The sequence below is a fragment of the Condylura cristata genome, unplaced genomic scaffold (genome assembly GCF_000260355.1).
Source record: "Condylura cristata isolate star-nosed mole 26May11 unplaced genomic scaffold, ConCri1.0 scaffold00009, whole genome shotgun sequence".
Classification (NCBI taxonomy): Eukaryota; Metazoa; Chordata; class Mammalia; order Eulipotyphla; family Talpidae; genus Condylura; species Condylura cristata.
In genome coordinates, this window is record NW_004567110.1 from 49,983,792 (window position 1) to 50,001,335 (window position 17,544).

General features: G+C 35.3%; 1 protein-coding gene across 1 annotated transcript in view; it reads left to right on the forward strand.

Moving 5' to 3' along the window:
• Nucleotides 1-469: 469 nt before the first annotated feature.
• LOC101629227 (25-hydroxycholesterol 7-alpha-hydroxylase) overlaps nucleotides 470-17,544 on the forward strand; it is a 35,360-nt gene continuing 18,285 nt past the window's right edge. Inside the window, exons 1-4 of the mRNA XM_004680030.1 lie at nucleotides 470-531; nucleotides 3,809-3,945; nucleotides 11,886-12,476; nucleotides 12,971-13,177. Coding sequence (XP_004680087.1) covers nucleotides 470-531; nucleotides 3,809-3,945; nucleotides 11,886-12,476; nucleotides 12,971-13,177 — 997 coding nt within the window. The remainder of the gene's footprint in view (nucleotides 532-3,808; nucleotides 3,946-11,885; nucleotides 12,477-12,970; nucleotides 13,178-17,544) is intronic.

Here is a 17,544-nt window from a genome sequence, read left to right on the forward strand (position 1 = left end):
TGATTCCCATGGCTTGGCAGACCTCTTCTGACCCGCCTGCAGCTCCCCTCAGCAATGCACTTCATTAATCTGCCTGTCCTTTTCCCCACAGTATCTTTGGTGAATCCTCTCACTTCCCCTGCACCTCTGGCTTGTACTCCAGTTCTGGATGCATAAATAAATAAACTCTTTCTTTTTTTTTTAAGATTTTTTTTTTTTTTAAGATTTATTTATTTATGCATGCAGAACTGCGGTACAGGTCGGAGGTGCAGGGGCGGTGAGAGGATTCACCAGAGACCAAGCGGGGAGCAGAACAGGCAGATCAACAAAGTACACTACTGAGGGGAGCAGCAGACGGATCAGGACTGGTCTACTGCGCCATGTGGATCTCCTCCTCATGCTGAAGTGGCTTTAGTTTCTAACCTGCTGCGCCACCAGGGAGGGCCCTCACTCCTCCTCTTTAAAGAGCTTCCACCCACATAGCCCCACAATGAGTCTTCTTTTGTCCAGTAGGGAGAATATGTTCTTCCTCAACTATCGAGAGTTTGAAGAGTATTTTTTGTGTCTTTATCTCTGCTTTGTAAAGGAAAGCCAAAGAATAATGGAGGAAAAGACTGTGTTTAAAGAATATAGTTCTAGGAGACACTATTAGGAAAACTACATTTTCCAACTATGTAGTTTCAAAATTAAGTAAGCAAAAGTGAAACAGTAATTTCAAAAGTTCCTTGCTCAACAGCAATATTTGTTTATAAGGTCAGTATCACTGTCTGATACTCTTAATATAATTGTAACAAATCAGCTGTACAGTTACTGAAATTTTAAACAAAAAGAAATTTTACTATTTAGAAAAAAATTAAGACACTGTTTTTAATATTAAGTAATTTGATACATATATTTCTTGTAAACCTTTAAACCAACATAATTTTACTTTTTTATGAATTTTTGTGCTTATATAAGTGTTGTTCACCACCTATTTAGGAATTTGTTACATTAATCCAGTCTAGTCTAGCATGAACACAGAAAAAAATGTAAAGGAAGAAATTATTTTGACAAATTATAAATTGCAAGGGAAAAGTGCTAGCCTTAAAATGTGCAAGTGAACATTGTGTAATAAATCATCAACCAAATCTTTTACCTACTTATTTAACTAAAGTTATCATAAAAGCAAACTTCATATATGAACACAAATCACATATTCAGTGTAGAGTCACTCTTTTAAATGTTATGCTCTCTTTTTTTAACCAAAGGAGAATCTCTTCTAATTTTCTAGTCATTTAATATATTTATATTTGTCTCCATTATGTTGACACACTGTATAATCTTCGAGATGAGGCATAGGACTTTTGGAAGAAATTGCCAGCAGTGCTGCATAGTTTATGCATAGAACCTGGCTTAAAAATTTAGAAACTTTGTAAGCTCTAAATTGTATAAAGTCTGAGATATGTCATTGTAGTCACTTAAATAGTAAACAGGATATTTGTGAAAACTGGCACTGTTGAATGGGGTTGAAAGAGGGTATGGATCATACAGTATTTTTCTATTTGCTTTTGTTTACTACATAGCATTGCTTCAGGACCTGTTCTTACTAAGCTTAGAAACTTGACTCTCCACAATAAATATTAAGTATCCTATGCCCTGGATGAGCAGTGAGTATTTCATTTTCAAAGGCGCAGAGCATGAGGGAGACAAATAGCAATATTTGCACAGTGCCGTGTGTCAGCAAGCCTTTCTGGAGCATTATGGTGATGTCTTTCTTCCCTAAATAATTTCAACAAAGATGCTGATGAAGACAGATTTCTATTATCTGTCTGTGATGGACCATAAGTTAAACTAGTGCTATATTTTTTTCCAAAAAATATGCATAGTTTTGACATGGTGTTTAATAGTTTTAAGCTTACTGGTGCCAAAATGAACACAGCTGTAAGAAATGATGACCCTCTCATCTTTGTAACAATATAATGGCTTCCTAATGTGTTTCCCTAACTCTGAGCATTAAGTTAATATTCCCTTGAATTTTATATTTCTAAGCTCCATCCTTTCCCTCTGCAGACACCCATGAAGAATACAGCCTTTGACCAAATGACAGAGCATAGAGGATGAAATTAGTTGCATTAAATTAGACTATGACAAAATGCCTTTCAAAATCTTTATCACATTGTTATGTCCCAGTAATTTTAACAAAATAGAATAAAAGTAGGCCAACAAAGAGAGCTCATATTTTGAAAGGAAATTTTCAAATTTTCATAGCTTGCCGGTCTTGAAGGGTCTTGTTGCATGTGGGTTCTGGCAGTGTCTAACTCAGAACCCCTACTCTGCAACTACCTGAGCTGCCTCTTGCTTAATCTTTGTATAATTAACAATTACAGAGTTTTCCTGATACACTTTCAAGTGTCTTAAGAAGCATGTCTCCATTGCTAGAGTTTGCATTCAAGAAAATAGCTTGGGTAAGAGTAAAGAAGATAAAATTTCCATGAAACATTTGTCTTTTTCTAACTATGTTTACCTAAATAGCATGCATTTTAGAAATTAGCATAATGATAAATTATCTTTTAAAAATGGAAAGCAAAATCTTGAAACTTTTATCACACTTCCTATTTCTTTTGTTTTCCTTTATTCCCCAAAAATGTCTATTTATTTTTTTAAGTTTAATTCTTCCTTGTAGAGTAGTGAGGATTAATGTAGCTATCTAAAAAATTTATGCTGAATGTGATCATAATATTGGCATTTGATTAGGTATAAGCCAATAATGTTTTGTGATTAATCAAAATGGCTTGTATTGCATTTCATATAAGTGATCTTCACAGATGGGATAGAGAATCATCAGAGTTCTCCCAAATATTTGTTTTAATGCCTTCTAGGATAAAATGACTTTGGATTCTTTTACTTTAAATCAGATTGTATTCACCAAAAAGGTGACTAGAAATAAATTTTAAAGTTCGGTCAAAAAAGACAAAACTTGCTTTTTAAATTTATAATATATTATTGAATATGCTTCACATATTTTTAGAAAGTTATCTTGTGAAATTTAACAATTATTCCTTTTTGTTTTTTGTAGAAAATTTTTCACCAAAAATATATCAAAATACACATACAGAAATAATGTTTAGGCTTGAATTGTTCTCAGTAGCAATAATGATTTTTCAGGATATTTATTGCCCTTCTTTTATTGATGTAATTCCAGTCAAATTGGCATCTGAAAACAAAGAAATTGACTTTAGTAACTAAGCTATCCGACAGGTAGCACCATCATGCAGCAAGAGAGTTCATACACAAAATATTTTCTGAATGTGGCTGTCTCTTCAGGTAGTCATTTGGGCCTTCAGAGACACAATTTCTCCAAAAATGTTGCTCACTGAAAGCTATAAAGTGAATAATCTACCTCAGAGTCACATGTGCTAGGGGAGACTCAGCAAATACAAGTCAGTTTTTTTTTTCTTTAATTTATTTATGCATACAAGAACTGGGTACAAGCCCAAGGTTGTGGGCCGGGGTGGGGGGTGGGAGGGTTCACCAGAAACAGAATCGGGAGCAGAATAGACAGATTTACTGAAATACACTGCTGAGGGGAGCGCAGGTGAGACAGGAGACGTCTGCTGTGTAATGTGGGTCACCTCCCTGGCTGGGGATCAAATTTGTGATACAGTAACGACAGATAGCTTCATAGTGCTGCACTTTAAATCCCTCGTACCACCGGGGAGGCTCCTGTTGATGATTTTATAATAATACTGAATTAGAAATTTGAAATAAGCTGTGCAATTCACCTAGTACACTTCTAAACTGAATAATATTTGACATGTGTTAAAATAGAATGATTTGATTTTTCTTCTAGGAGACCTGGTGAGCCTCCACTGATAAAAGGTTGGCTTCCTTATCTTGGGAGATCCCTGGAATTAAGAAAAGATCCCACAGGTTTCTTAAAGTCTCTTCAGATGCAATATGGTGACACTTTCACTCTTCTCCTTGGAGGTAAGCAGTGCTATATAACTACCCTACCTATGTCATCATTTCTCCTTCGTTCCTTAATGTTGTCATAACTTTTCTGCACAAAATATGGAATGTTTGCTCACTATTGTCTTGTTTAGAAAACTAATGAAGAAAAAAACATTTTTTAGTATGGTGATCCACACACAAATACAAATTAAAGAACTCTTTGGAGGGATTCCTAGGGAACCCTACTCACCTGCCAGCACTTTGGTTTGATTTAATCTGGTGTGAGGAGTGGTTAAGAAAATAAACAGAAAGAAAAATCTAGAATGTATTAATTTTAACTTTATTTCTAGAAAATTGGCGTATAGGGACTGGATCAGATAGTCAATACAAGAGGTTCCTATTCTTCCTCTATTTCCCTGATGATGGTTTCTCCCATTATTATAATTGTATATCAGTATAGCACATTTAATACAACTGATGAACCAATGTTGATACTTTATGAAAAAGCTATAATGTGTATTAGGTTTTGACAAAGGCAAGTTTGGGTTTTAACAGATTTATCTTGGCATGTGTCCACCATTACAATATCATAAAAAATGACTGTATCACCCTAAAAATCCTGTGTGTTCCACATAGTCATTCCCTTTCATTTAAACCCTTTGCAACCATTGATTTAAACTGTATTTTAAATTTTGAAATGTTTGTTATGCTTCTAATGTTAATAAAATGTTTATGAAATAAGAAAAGAAACCATAGGTTTATTACCTACCCCTTTACTACCTATCTCAACATCATAATGCTGAAAGAGAAGCTAAGACATTCCTTGTTCACCTTCTTGTACAGTCCATGTTCTCTAGCTGAATCAGCTGTCTATTGCTGCATAACAAATCTTCCCCAAATGTTATGTCTTAAAGCAACAACTGGTCTTGCCCGTGTCACTTATGTGACTTGAGTCATCTAGATGCTTCAGTGGATGATGGTCCAAAATGGCTTCCTTATCCACATAGTCTTCATCTTCAAGAAGACTGCCTTCTAGGCAGCTAGCATCCCAACAGAGCAAGAGGAAAAGCCACACAATCTCTTGAGGTTACGAGACCTCATTTCTACCATTTTCTATTAGCCAGATGAAGTCACAGTCCAGTTTAGAGTCCAGAGTGGAGATATAGACTCCACCTGTTCCTAGGTATAGTAGCAGAGTCACTCTGTTTGCACGTATAGAGAGATACAAAGAATGCGTTACGGTCTTCTTTGTACAGAGTCCTCGACACAAGTTTATCACTTGAGCTTCTTATTCAATTTTTTGCTATACTAGAAGGCCAATCACCACAGACTAGATTATCCATACACTTTTTTCCTGTGATTTCGGGTTGGGTATGCCAGTGAGAGGGAAGGAAAGGACCATGTTCCAGTTCCAGTTCCCCTGTAACACAGTTCACTTTCCTTCATAAAAAAATTCAAGACATCAGGTAAGAAATAATTCAGACCTAACATGCCTACCCAATGTACCCATGTTTCACAACTACTCTTACCTTGATTTTTGTAATTTCAAAGGCTAATCAAGACAACCCATTGACTTATTTCAGATTACACTTATTTTACACTTACTTTGCTTTAGACTGGCATTTCATTATTTTTTCATTTTTTCTCTTTTTTTTTTTTTTTTTTTGTCTCTTGAGTCCTTAAGTCCTTACCACTGATTTCTAATCATGCTTACACTTTTTCTGTTTTTTCTTCCTAGTTACTTTTTACTTTTCTTCCTCTTTTTATACCCAGAAGTACTGGGATGTAGACAAGCGGTATAAAGGTGAGAGGATTCACCAGAGACAGAGTAGGGAGAAGAATAGGCAGATCTATTGAAATATATTGCTAAGGGGAACAGTGGCAAGACAGGAGAGGTCTGCTGGGCTGTGTGGGTCAGCTCCCTGCTGTGGAATATGAAGTGATAACACTAAGACTTAACAGTAGGCCAATATGGAGCCCCTAGTTACTTTTCACTATTTTTTGTTTGTTTGTGTCTTTTGCATCCAGATATTTCAAGAGAGTAAGCATATGCTGCGTCTGCTTCCTTATTTCCTTGAGCCCTCACTATAGTTCATCAATCTTCTTGTTTGCTGAGGTCATTAATGGACCCACACCTTCCTGGAAATCTTTATCTTGTTTGACCATACTTATACTTCATTTACTCTGAAAGTTGTTATTTCTTTACTAACACAGCACTTCCTGATTCTCTGATTCCATGAGATGTCTTAGCTAGGGGTTCTTTACACATGCTTCTTTTTTGTTTGTTTGTTTGTTTAACCCCTTTTATCTTCCTCTGACCAGCCTAGAATTTTACATTCTATTCCTCAAGAGTCAGTAATTTCTATTTACTGTAGTCACTTTGCCAGGTTTCAGAAGCAACATTTTATAGAGTGACTTCATTTCAGTGTTACCATTTTAATGTAATTGGGAGAAAAAAAACTGATCCAACTGGATGAAGTTGTCAGCATGGCTGATTTCTCACATGAACAGGCAGTATTCAGTTCATCACAACACACTCCTTTGTCTAGAAGCTGGCAGGTCTCTCCTAACAATAATTGTCTGCACGCTGATTAGAGAAAATTGATAGAGAAAAATTCTTAAAAAAAAAAAAAGATTTATTTATTTATGCACACAGAACTGGGATACAGGCCAGAAGTGCAAGGGTGGTGAGAGGATTCACCAGAGACAGAGTGGGGAGCAGATCAGGCAGATGGATGAAGTACACTGTTGAGGGGAGCAGTGGGCGAGACAGGAGAGGGCTACCATACCATATGGATCACCTCCAGGGCTGGGGATCGAACTCGCACTGGCATGGCTATAGCTAGCTTGCAGTGCTGCGTCCTAACCCATTGCACCACCAAGGAGGGCTGACATAGAAAAATTCTATACACCTTAGAACTCAAAGAAATGTAGTATATAACATAATTTTCACAAGGTTCCTGAGATCAGGTCTCTTCTTTTCTCTCCAGACTCTTCTCTTGATACTATTTGTCTTGTGCTTAACTACCTTTAAAACACCAACTTGTTTGAAATTTCCTCCTCAAATGCAAAGCCTTTGGTGCCTCAGAGGTTTCTCTTGTTATTCTTTCTGCCAGAATGCTGTTCTTCACCTGAGTCACACAGACTTATGTTTTGAGTTCAAAGTGACATGTCACTTCTTCCCAAAACTCTTTGCTGGCCATCTCCCCTCTGCTGTTTTTGCCTTTTTTTTTTTTTTTTCAGACTTCAATTACTTCCATGTCAGCTCTGTCATAGCAGTTAACAGATTGTGAATTCATTGCAGATTCACTTATCTATTTCCCTTCATTATTCTTTAACTCTCCATTGCCAATATTTAGTCTAGAATTCAACAATGATTGGTTCATAAATATTTGATGAGGAAACTCCCCATGCCTTGGAGCTGATAAAATATTTACTGTAATACAAATAGAAGTCATAACTTACTTTTATTCTAACTGAACTTTTGACTTCATAATAAAGAACTCTATTCTTTACTTTTAAAAATTCACTTTTCCTTCAAAAAATCAAACTTTACATTCTAATGAGTAGATACAATAAGTTATTAAAATCTTCAGTTTTCCTTTTTCATATATTATACAAAAATAATGCAAGATGATTAAGCAGAAACTTATGGCAGATTTGAGTAATTTTATTCATTTAAAAAAATAACAACTTCTGCTTACACTTGATGTCTTAATCTCAGATACTGTGAAGCTTGAATTTCTAATGTCTAAATAATTTAGCCACGGTTATGTTTTTGAATTCAAGATTAGGCAATAAACAGTTAAATATGTACTACTACTTCCTTTAGATTCACTAGAATTTGAATAAATTCCTGTTCAGAAATTCTGTTAACAGATATGATTCTATCGGTCAGTGTAAAAAATGGTTCATTTGGAAAATGTGAAATGAGGAATACTCTTCTATCCTGTCCCATAATGTAATTTCAGTTGAGCATACATTCTTGTATGATGAGCAAATGATTGTTGTCCCAAAAAATCTCAAGGGACATGGATGTCATCTTATCAAGAAATTAAAAGGTACATCTTTTCATGAGAAACCATGTAAATTTGTGACCTGTCACAGAAAGTAGTTCTCTAATTGGTTTTGTGTGGTGATGCAATGGAATCATTTCCCCTAAATGTCACCCCCGCAAAGCACCACTGTACATCATTGTCAACAGCTAGTGAAATTTTTCTAATAAGAGGGGAGTGTATGATATGGTCATCCTCATAAGATGAAATTCTTCTGGTGAGTATTTTCAGCTTGAAATAAAAAATTCTATTGACAATCCATCTAAATATGGGAATTGAAAACTTAAATGTCTCAAAGATATCTTTCAAATTCCAGTTTATTTCATTTGTTGGTTGGATATTTCTGTTCCAAAGACTCAAATGGTTATTCTGAATTCCTATGGATGTGTCAGTATAACAGCAAATATCTGAAATAAAAGCATCAAAATTCAGTTTTTAATGATCCAGTCGTCAAACTTCTAATATATAAGATATCAAAGTAAATTACCTGTTATTTTTTTATTTTTTTTAACATTTACTGACATAGTTTGTACATATCTTCTCTTTATTAAAGAAGTAATTTTAGAGGAAGGAAAAAGACTGTTAAACTGGTAAAGGATCATGTGCGGATGACTCAAGAATGCCAGAGTGAATCTCTTAAGAAGGGAAAAGAATGAAATTATTGGCAAGGGGAGCATTAAAAAGTTTATAACCCCATTTCAAATTTACTGCTCAAAATGATAATTTTACATACACACACACACACACACACACACATCACATATATTTGCATTAGTGAGCCCCATTTTGATATATATATCTTAGGCAAATACAAACTCTGAAATTCCTGAAATCAATATTTCATATCAGCTGCTGACAATATTCTTTTCATTTTTGAAAATATGGCAGAGGATTATTTCTATCTTGTGATCTTTGTGACACTTGGTATTCATTTACATAAAGTCACACTGGGACAAAAGTTAATTTTTCTCTAAGAATACACAGCCTTCAGAATAACTTTTCAGATTTCCTTTGTTAAGAAATTTAAATTCATTTTATGAATGTATATGTGTTTTCCTAACTGTCTGATTAAAGATTACAAAGAAACTCTGGTTTTGCATCTCACATTAGCAGATGGTGGACAGATGGTTTAAATTAATATTAATTTTGGAAAACTTAGCCTAAATTGTTTATACTGAAGATTAAAAGTTGGAAAGCCAGCTAACATCTCCAGGGTTATTAGTACTTCCAAACTCACTTGAAAAGTAAAATCCAGAAAATCAAAATGTCTACTTTTAAAGCAATCCACATCTTAATCAGAAAGATAGCAGATAAAACAAAGCATCTTGATATTGAAGAAAATTAAAATAAGTATAAGAAGACAAAGTACAGACTCTGGAGTTAAATGAGCCTTGAAGAGAGTGACAATTTCCTCTAAAATTGCTTTAAACTAACCAACAGGAATTTTTTTAAAGAGACTTGTATACAACAACTGCTTATATTTATTTAAAAATTATTTATTAGTAGCTGATTGCCACACAGAAATAATTTCCCAGCTTTTATTTCTTGTCTTTGAAGTTAATTCCTAATGTCTTCCCATCACCTCACCTCCTAGGTAAGAGAGCAAGACAAAGAGACAGAGATGATGTATTGCTGAAAAATGGTGACAAAATCTCTAACATGCACTCAGTCTCTATTTCAGTAGCTCCAAGCACCTGTGGGTCTTGTTGTCATGGTTTAATATAGCTTTGTCTTTCCATTAAGATTTTGATGAATGTAGAAAACAGGTAGAAAAAAATTAAAATGTTCTCTAAAAATTATGTTTTACAACCTCTTCTGTGTTATTTCAAATTTACTGAATAATTTAAAATAACACTAAAAATATTTAATCAAATTCTTTCATTTAGTGAAAGGAGAAATGTATGAATAGTCACCTATGAAAATATGTAGTTCTATCTTAAATTTTATCTTTTGCAAAATAAGACAATTTACTTTTTTTCAATTATTTGTGAGGCAGATGCTGGCAATTTTATTTAATTAACATTTTATGATAAAGCAGGTGTCATAAAATATGTCCAAATCCAGTTGAGTTCTCTATGTTCTCCCCAGGGCAAAAACAAAAAGCCCAGTTTACCTTGTAGATGAAATTTTGGGATCTAACCAAATGAGCAGTAACTGCTAGCTTTTCCTTCACTCCTAGATTGGTCTACCTTATTAAGTCAATCAAGGAAAATAGAGTAAATAAAATTCAAGTCATATGGGTTTATTTTTAGAAAAAATTATAGCTCGTGTATATTGAAAAATTTTATTATAAAATTTTATAACAAAACATCCTACTTCTAGATTATGTTGAAAATTATACAAAATTTTATCCCATATCTAGTTCCAAGTTGAATATAATTTTTGTGATACTGTCTGATTCACCTTGAATACCAAATGAGAAGTTGTTCATCTAAGAAAGCTCCGACTCATATATGTACTTACACAAAGGAATGAAGAAGTAAATAACAAAGTGTAGATATTTCTACAAACCAGAAAGGAAAGATTTGTTAAGTCCATTACTGAATGCTATCTGCATAATACTACTAATTAGAAGAAATCTTAAAAAGTACTCTAGTGAGAAGAAATAAGCCCGTGTAAGGAAAAAGATCAGTGACTTCTTTTCTAGGCTCTGCCACTAAACTATGGCTGTCTGTGGGACCTCCCTGGTGGCACAGGGGCTTAAGTCTCAGCACTGTGAAGCTATCTGCAGCCACTGCAGCCTGAGTTTGATCCTTGGCCAGAAAGGTGACCCACATGGCTCAGCAGACCTCTCCTGTCGGCCTGCTACTCCCCTCTGCAGTGCATTTCAGTAGATCCACCTGTTATGCTCCCCACTCTCTCTGGTGAACCCTCTCACTTACCACACCTCTGGCCTATACTACAGTTCTTGTATGTATAAATAAATAAATCTTAAAACATATAAAATATGGCTGCATGCTCTTGTCCTTAACCTCTCTTGACTTCAGTTTTCTTAAATGATAAATGGTGGTAGGAATGGGGGCGGAAGGGGTGGAGATAGGAACTCTCCAAGTTCCTGTCCATTTTGTGAAAGACCATGATGTGAATGTTTTCCTTAATGTCTTTTCTTATAAGTATCACTTGGAAGCCCAGGTCAAAAATAGAATTTGTAAGTCAAACCTCCAGTGCACCTGAAGCAGAACAAGTAAGAATTTATGTCTTTAACCAGTACCCTAAGTCTTTTACTCACTTCATTTTGGACAACACTGGACATATGTCGGCACCTCACTATGTCCTTGCTGATAATTCCATGCAGACTAGAACAAATTCCACTTTGTGCTTCCTTACTTCTGTTCTATTGCTGTTTATAAACATACGATGATATCTTTACATCTTTATATCTCAAGAGTAAAGAAGTCCAACCATTTTTCTGTGTTTCAACAGATGCTGAATGAATGCATGAATACATGGAAGATTGTACAAATGGATGATTTCTAGTTTGGAGTCTTGTTTCAGTTATGAAACCATTATTAGGTGGCCATGGATGTGTTACTTAATCTGCCTGAGCTACTGTTTTTATCATCTATGAAAATGAAAATGCTGGCATTTGTGAATTGTTAAAGTATTAAACATTCATTTCTCAGTACCTATTCATACCACATCTTCATCTCAGTTAAAATATATCCAACCAGCGTTAAAATGGTGCCAAGTACGCAAAAGCTCTATTTGGAATGACATCTTAGCAGTGTGAATAGTTTGTTTTCTGTTTGTATTATTAAGGAAACGGATTTTTATTAAAGATTTTGAACCTTTCAAGATGTGAGATATTAAGGTCTTTCTAATTTTGATTAAAGACTTGTAAACTTTAGGCATTTGATTCTTGTTTGTTTGTTTGTTTGTTTTGCTCCCAAATGACCTCATATTCTCATTTATTTCTTTTAGGAAAGTACATAACATTTATGTCAGACCCTTCATACTTCTCCTCAGTGATGAAGAACCACAAAAAATTGAGCTTTCAAGTGTTTAGTAATAGGCTGCTAATGAAAATGTTTTCCATCAAAAAGTTGGCAAGCAATGAGGATCTGAAGAATGACATTCATCTCTGCTATCAATATTTACAAGGAAAATATATGGACTCACTTATGGAAAACACCCTAAAGAGTCTAAAACAAGTTTTTGAACCACAACTATTAAAAACAACAAATTGGGACACGTCTCATATTTACTCTTTCTGCACCTCACTAATAGTGGAGACCTCATTTTCATCCATATATGGAAGATATACTGCTGGTGATAGGAAAAAATTTATTGCTCAGCTAGAAAATGACATTTTAAAATTTGATGAAAAGTTCCCAGTTTTTGTATCAGACATACCCATTGTTCTTCTACGAAGTGTCAAGTCTATGCAAAAGAAACTTATAGAACGGTTTAGACCAGAAAACTTAACTAAGTTACAAGGGTGGTCAGAAGTTGTTCAAATGAGGCATAACGTCTTAGAAAAATACTATGAGCCTGAGGACTTTGAAATGGGAGGTAAGAAACTTTTGAATGATTACTTGTCTAAAATGAAATAATTTATAATAGACCTTTGATATAAAAAGACAAAATGGTGACCTTGAAATTTTTTATGTTCTTTCTAATTGGCTAATGATAAAATGTTTTACTCTGAAACAACCCTCTGTGATAATTGATTTTTTTTTTTTTTTTGCTGAGGTGGTAAAACAAGATACTTAATGGTGATAATGAGAAAGAATATAACTAAGCTGCATTTTACTCCTCTTATCTCATCCTCTACCTCCCCACCCCCACCCCCCACCCCCCCGCGCGCACACACACACACACACACACATTACATTTTAAACTATTCTCATTAAGCAGAAAATTAGACTTCAGAAGCCTATTGGTCCTCATTAGCATGCACTGATCCTTGGCTGGGTCTGTGTCCTAACATCTTTTAATTAGCACACTGCAAATCTAATCAGTGTAATAAACGCTATTAATCTTCCTTTTCACTTATTTTCTCCCAGCACATCATTTTGGCTTTTTCTGGGCCTCTGTGACAAACACTCTTCCAACAATGTTCTGGGCGATGTATTATCTTCTACGGCACCCAGAAGCTATGGCAGTGCTGCATGACGAAATTGACCATTTGCTGCAGTCAACAGGTCAAAAGAAAGGGTCTGAATTTTCCATCCACCTCACCAGAGAACAATTGGACAGCCTGGTCTACCTAGGTAATTTATTTTTATCTGTTATGAAGAAAAGAATGTACCTTTCTACAAACTCAGTTTATCACTCAAAGCTGTTTACCAAGAGGTGGAGGACACAGCTGCCTAATTGACATAATAACACCCATTTACATCAATTATAAATTATGTAGTTTATAGCTGTAGATACTCTCATTGCATGTAAACATAAAGATCTGGGTAATTAACTATGCAAGGTATGCAAAAGGCTAAACCAAAGCTTTGCAATTATTTGGAAAAAGAAGTTTATGCCTATTAAGTCATTTGATTCTAAGCATCTGTTGGTGTGCTAATACTTTCCAAACACTGCTGCATTATCTTGACAAGAAAGGTATTTGGGGGTTGAAAAAGAAAGTATTTCAGAAAGGTAATTCGTATGCAAAATGTATTTATTCTTCCTAAAGTGGTACCTGTATTTTCAGGTAGAGTTTGGAATATGAGTCTCAAAAATTTAGTAAATATGGTTTCTATGCAAGACCATGATTTAAACTCCCTGTTGGTGCAGTGGGTTAAAGCTCAGTGCTAAGAAGCTGGCCACAGCCACTTCAGCAGGAGAGTTCCATCCCAGGCCATGGGGGTGACTCACGTGGCACTCCAGATCTCTTTCTCACCTGCTGCTTCCCTCAGCAGTGTACGTTGTCAATCTGCCTGTTCTGCCCCTGATTCTGCCTCTGGTGAAACCTCTCACCACCACCCCTGCTCCTCTGTCCTGTACCCCCCAGTTCCTGTATACAGAAATAAATAGATCTTTAGAAATAAAATAAAATAAAATAAACCCACTGGAGGTAGGGAAGGGAGAGGGGGAAATTACAAACTACTCCATGGGAAATGTCAGTATTTGATAAAATATTCGCTAATTCATGAGACATGCTTGGTCATGAAATTTCAAATTTTTATGGTCAGGAGTGGCTGGGATTTTTTTGTTTGTTTGTTTTTTGTTTTTTATTTTTCATTTATACCAGTGACATGACCTTTTGACAGTAGTGGACTGTACTCTCCATTACTGGTTTTGATAAGACTCCATTACTATTATGTGAATGAACTTTTATTCTGAGTAAAATTCCATTATCAAGTAGTTGTCCACTTTTCCTACTGCACTGACATTTCATCCTATGGTATTGGTTATTATACAATATTCCAAGTCCCTTTGAACAAATATAGAGGTAAATTTGTATGTGTGTGTGTTCGTCTATGTGTATATGCATGCATGCATGTAAATTCATTTATATATTTCTTAATTCTTTTGACAACATAAGGAAATGTTCAACTGGGTAAAAATGATGTTGACTTCATTTTTTGTGTGTTTTTTTAGATACATTCTAGGTTCTTTGATAGGAACATCTATAGGTCTGCAACGATGCTAATCACTGGTTGGCATTAATGACACAAGTGCCCCAGAGACTAGACTGTTTCTGCTGCTTAGAATGAGACCCACAGGATGCCATAGTGGGAGCTTGTCTTATTATGGTAATTGAGTAGCTTGTTCAATCAACTAGGAAAATGTATCACCTTGTAGTTTGGTGTTTGGGGCATAAATTATCAAAATACATTCATTCAGAGAAAAAAACTACTACCAACATTATTAAAACACTTTTTTTTTTATTTTCTTTTGCATAATTATTGGGAATCAAAATTTGCAAAATAATTCTAGGTAGTCTTTGGCTTATCATATGATAAAATAAGCAAGTTCTAGAGCACAGTTTGGATTTATTTAAACCCATGAGTAGAGCCCTTGTAAGTGTACAGTTCACTTATCATCAACCTGAATAGTAATGCCAAGTATGTGGTAGATCCTTTAGCAATCTAGAAGGTAGATCTCTGTTCATTATGACATGGGTACCAGCAGAGGCCAGTGTTGTTCATTGTGAGAATTTTATCTAAGAAAATACTGTACACTTTTTCTTTCACAAGATTGGAAATCTTTAGACCAACTGAAGTAAATTTCCTCTGCCTCTAGTCATGGCTAAATCATGAGTATCTCTGTACATCACAGAGTAGAAAGTATCTATGCAAAGGCAAGATTTGCAGAAATAAATGCAATGTACCCCATGGTATAAACGTATGGGCTTTCCTTCTTGTCTCCTTCAGGAAAAAATTCCATGTGTTTTCTAAGTACACTTCTTTTAAAAAATATTTCACCAAGAAAGAGAATTTTGACATTACAATATACGGAAAGGTGACGTTTTTAAACAGAGATTTCAATGTTGGCAAGCATTGATTATTAAAACAAGGTAGAAAAGGGAACATGAAGGACTCTTAGACAAACAGGTGTCTTATTCCTGAACAAGAACATTACCTCTTGATTAGAGAGATCACAGGCAAACCCCAGTGAGGCCGAGGTTTATAGTGACAGTGAGGGCTCAATCTTGCAGCTCACATGTATCAAATCTCCTCAATTTTGACTTAATGTCAGCAGGAGTTGAAATGTTTAACATTGGTAAGATTTTGAAAAAGCAAGTGTGTTTCAGTAATTTCAAGCAATCACCTGCCCTAAGATTTGCTATGACCCTAAGTTGTCCAAGGTGCTTTAGAATTTTTAGAACCATCTACTCTTTTCATTTAGACAAACAAGAATTCAACTGTTTATTTATTTATAAACATTTATTTATAAAGCATATAGAACTGGGGTACAGGCCAGAGGTGCAGGGGCAGTGAGAGGATTCACCAAAGACAGAGTGGGGAGCAGGACAGGCATATTGACTGAAGTACATTGCCAAGGGGAGCAGTTGATGGGTCAAGAGAGGTCCACCACATCATGTGGATCACCTCCCTGGATAGGGATTGAACTCATGCTGACACAGTTGCCTTGAGATTCATAGTGCTGTGCTTTAACCCTGTACCACTAGGGAGGGCCCTCAACTTTGTATTCTATATGTTTATGTAACATACTCTAGAAATTCTGTGTGTCATGACCTCACTAAAATTTTATAACCATTATGTTTTAATCTACAATTTAATTTAAATCCTATTTTATAATAATAATAAATACCATGAATTTCAAATAACTGTTACATGGGGCCTAAATCTCAATAGTAAGAGTTGTCTATGGAATCTAAGTTTGAGAAACTCAGAGAAAAGTAAGAATTTCCAGCTTTTCCCAAAACAAAAACCTAAGGGAGAGATAAGATTTAGAACTATAGGTTTTTAGTATAGGAAAAACAATAAAGGAGAAAAAATGATTCAAAAATAAGATAAAAGATAAAATCAGGGCCTCTCTGGTGGCACAAGGGGTTAAAGCACAGCACTATGAAGCTATCAGCAGCCACTGCAGCAGGAGTTCAATTCCAGGCCAGGGAGCTGACCCACGCAGCAAACCTCTCCTGTCTCATCCACTGCTCCCGTCAGCAGTGTATTTCAGTACAGCTGCCTATTCAGCTCCCCACTCTGTCTCTGGTAAATCTTCTCACTCACCCTGCCACCTGAATACCTCTCCTGTCTACTCCCCAACTCTTGTATGCAAAAATAAATAAAATAAGTCTTTAAAAAAAAAAGCTAAAATCAAATCAAGTAGTGGAAATTCTCAAAATTGAACTTTTGACAAATGCATAGCAACTAATCTTATTGACAACTACCTCTTACTTCAAGGTATACCTGCATAATATATGTGATTAAAAATAAATTTTTGTGTTTGACAAATTATACCTAAAACTAACCCATGTCTTACTTACCTAGCTCTTAACTCATTTTTCAGTAACATCTTGGTCATCTGTCATCTCCCTCTTGCAAATTCACACATACACACAATAAACCTTCATTCTGCTGAAGCCAAATTGAACATTTTTTGGTTGCTTTCAATGTATTTTACTCCTTCTTGTCCCCAAACATTCACACATACTTCCCTGAACAATTTGCATTATCTTCACATCTGTGTCCAACTAGCTGAAGCCTTTCTGCTGTCCAAGTCTGAGTTTAGTCTTCCTCCTAGCCCACAGCATAGTGAACTTCCAATATAATTGCATCTATTCTGCTGTATTTCAATTGCCCGCTTGCTTACCAATGTCCATCACATTTTGAGTTTCTTTAAAGACAGGCACTAACCTTTCTTATCATTATCTTTGCAATGACCAGTACAGTGGCCTAATTTATGGAATAAAAATAATATTATCTATCATTATCACCAAGATTATGTTTTACCTAAAGCCATCCCTATGATGTTATTATTGCTTTCAACATTTTGGATTCTTTGGGAACCAAACTGGTAGCAAACTTTACTCCATAGGACTGTTCTTTCTGTATATCATATATGAAAAGAGCAAACAAATTCTAATTAAGAACATAAGGCAGGACAACAAGTTAAAGCAATACATTATGAAGCTCTCCAAAACCACTGTAGCATGAGTTTGATCCCCAGTCAG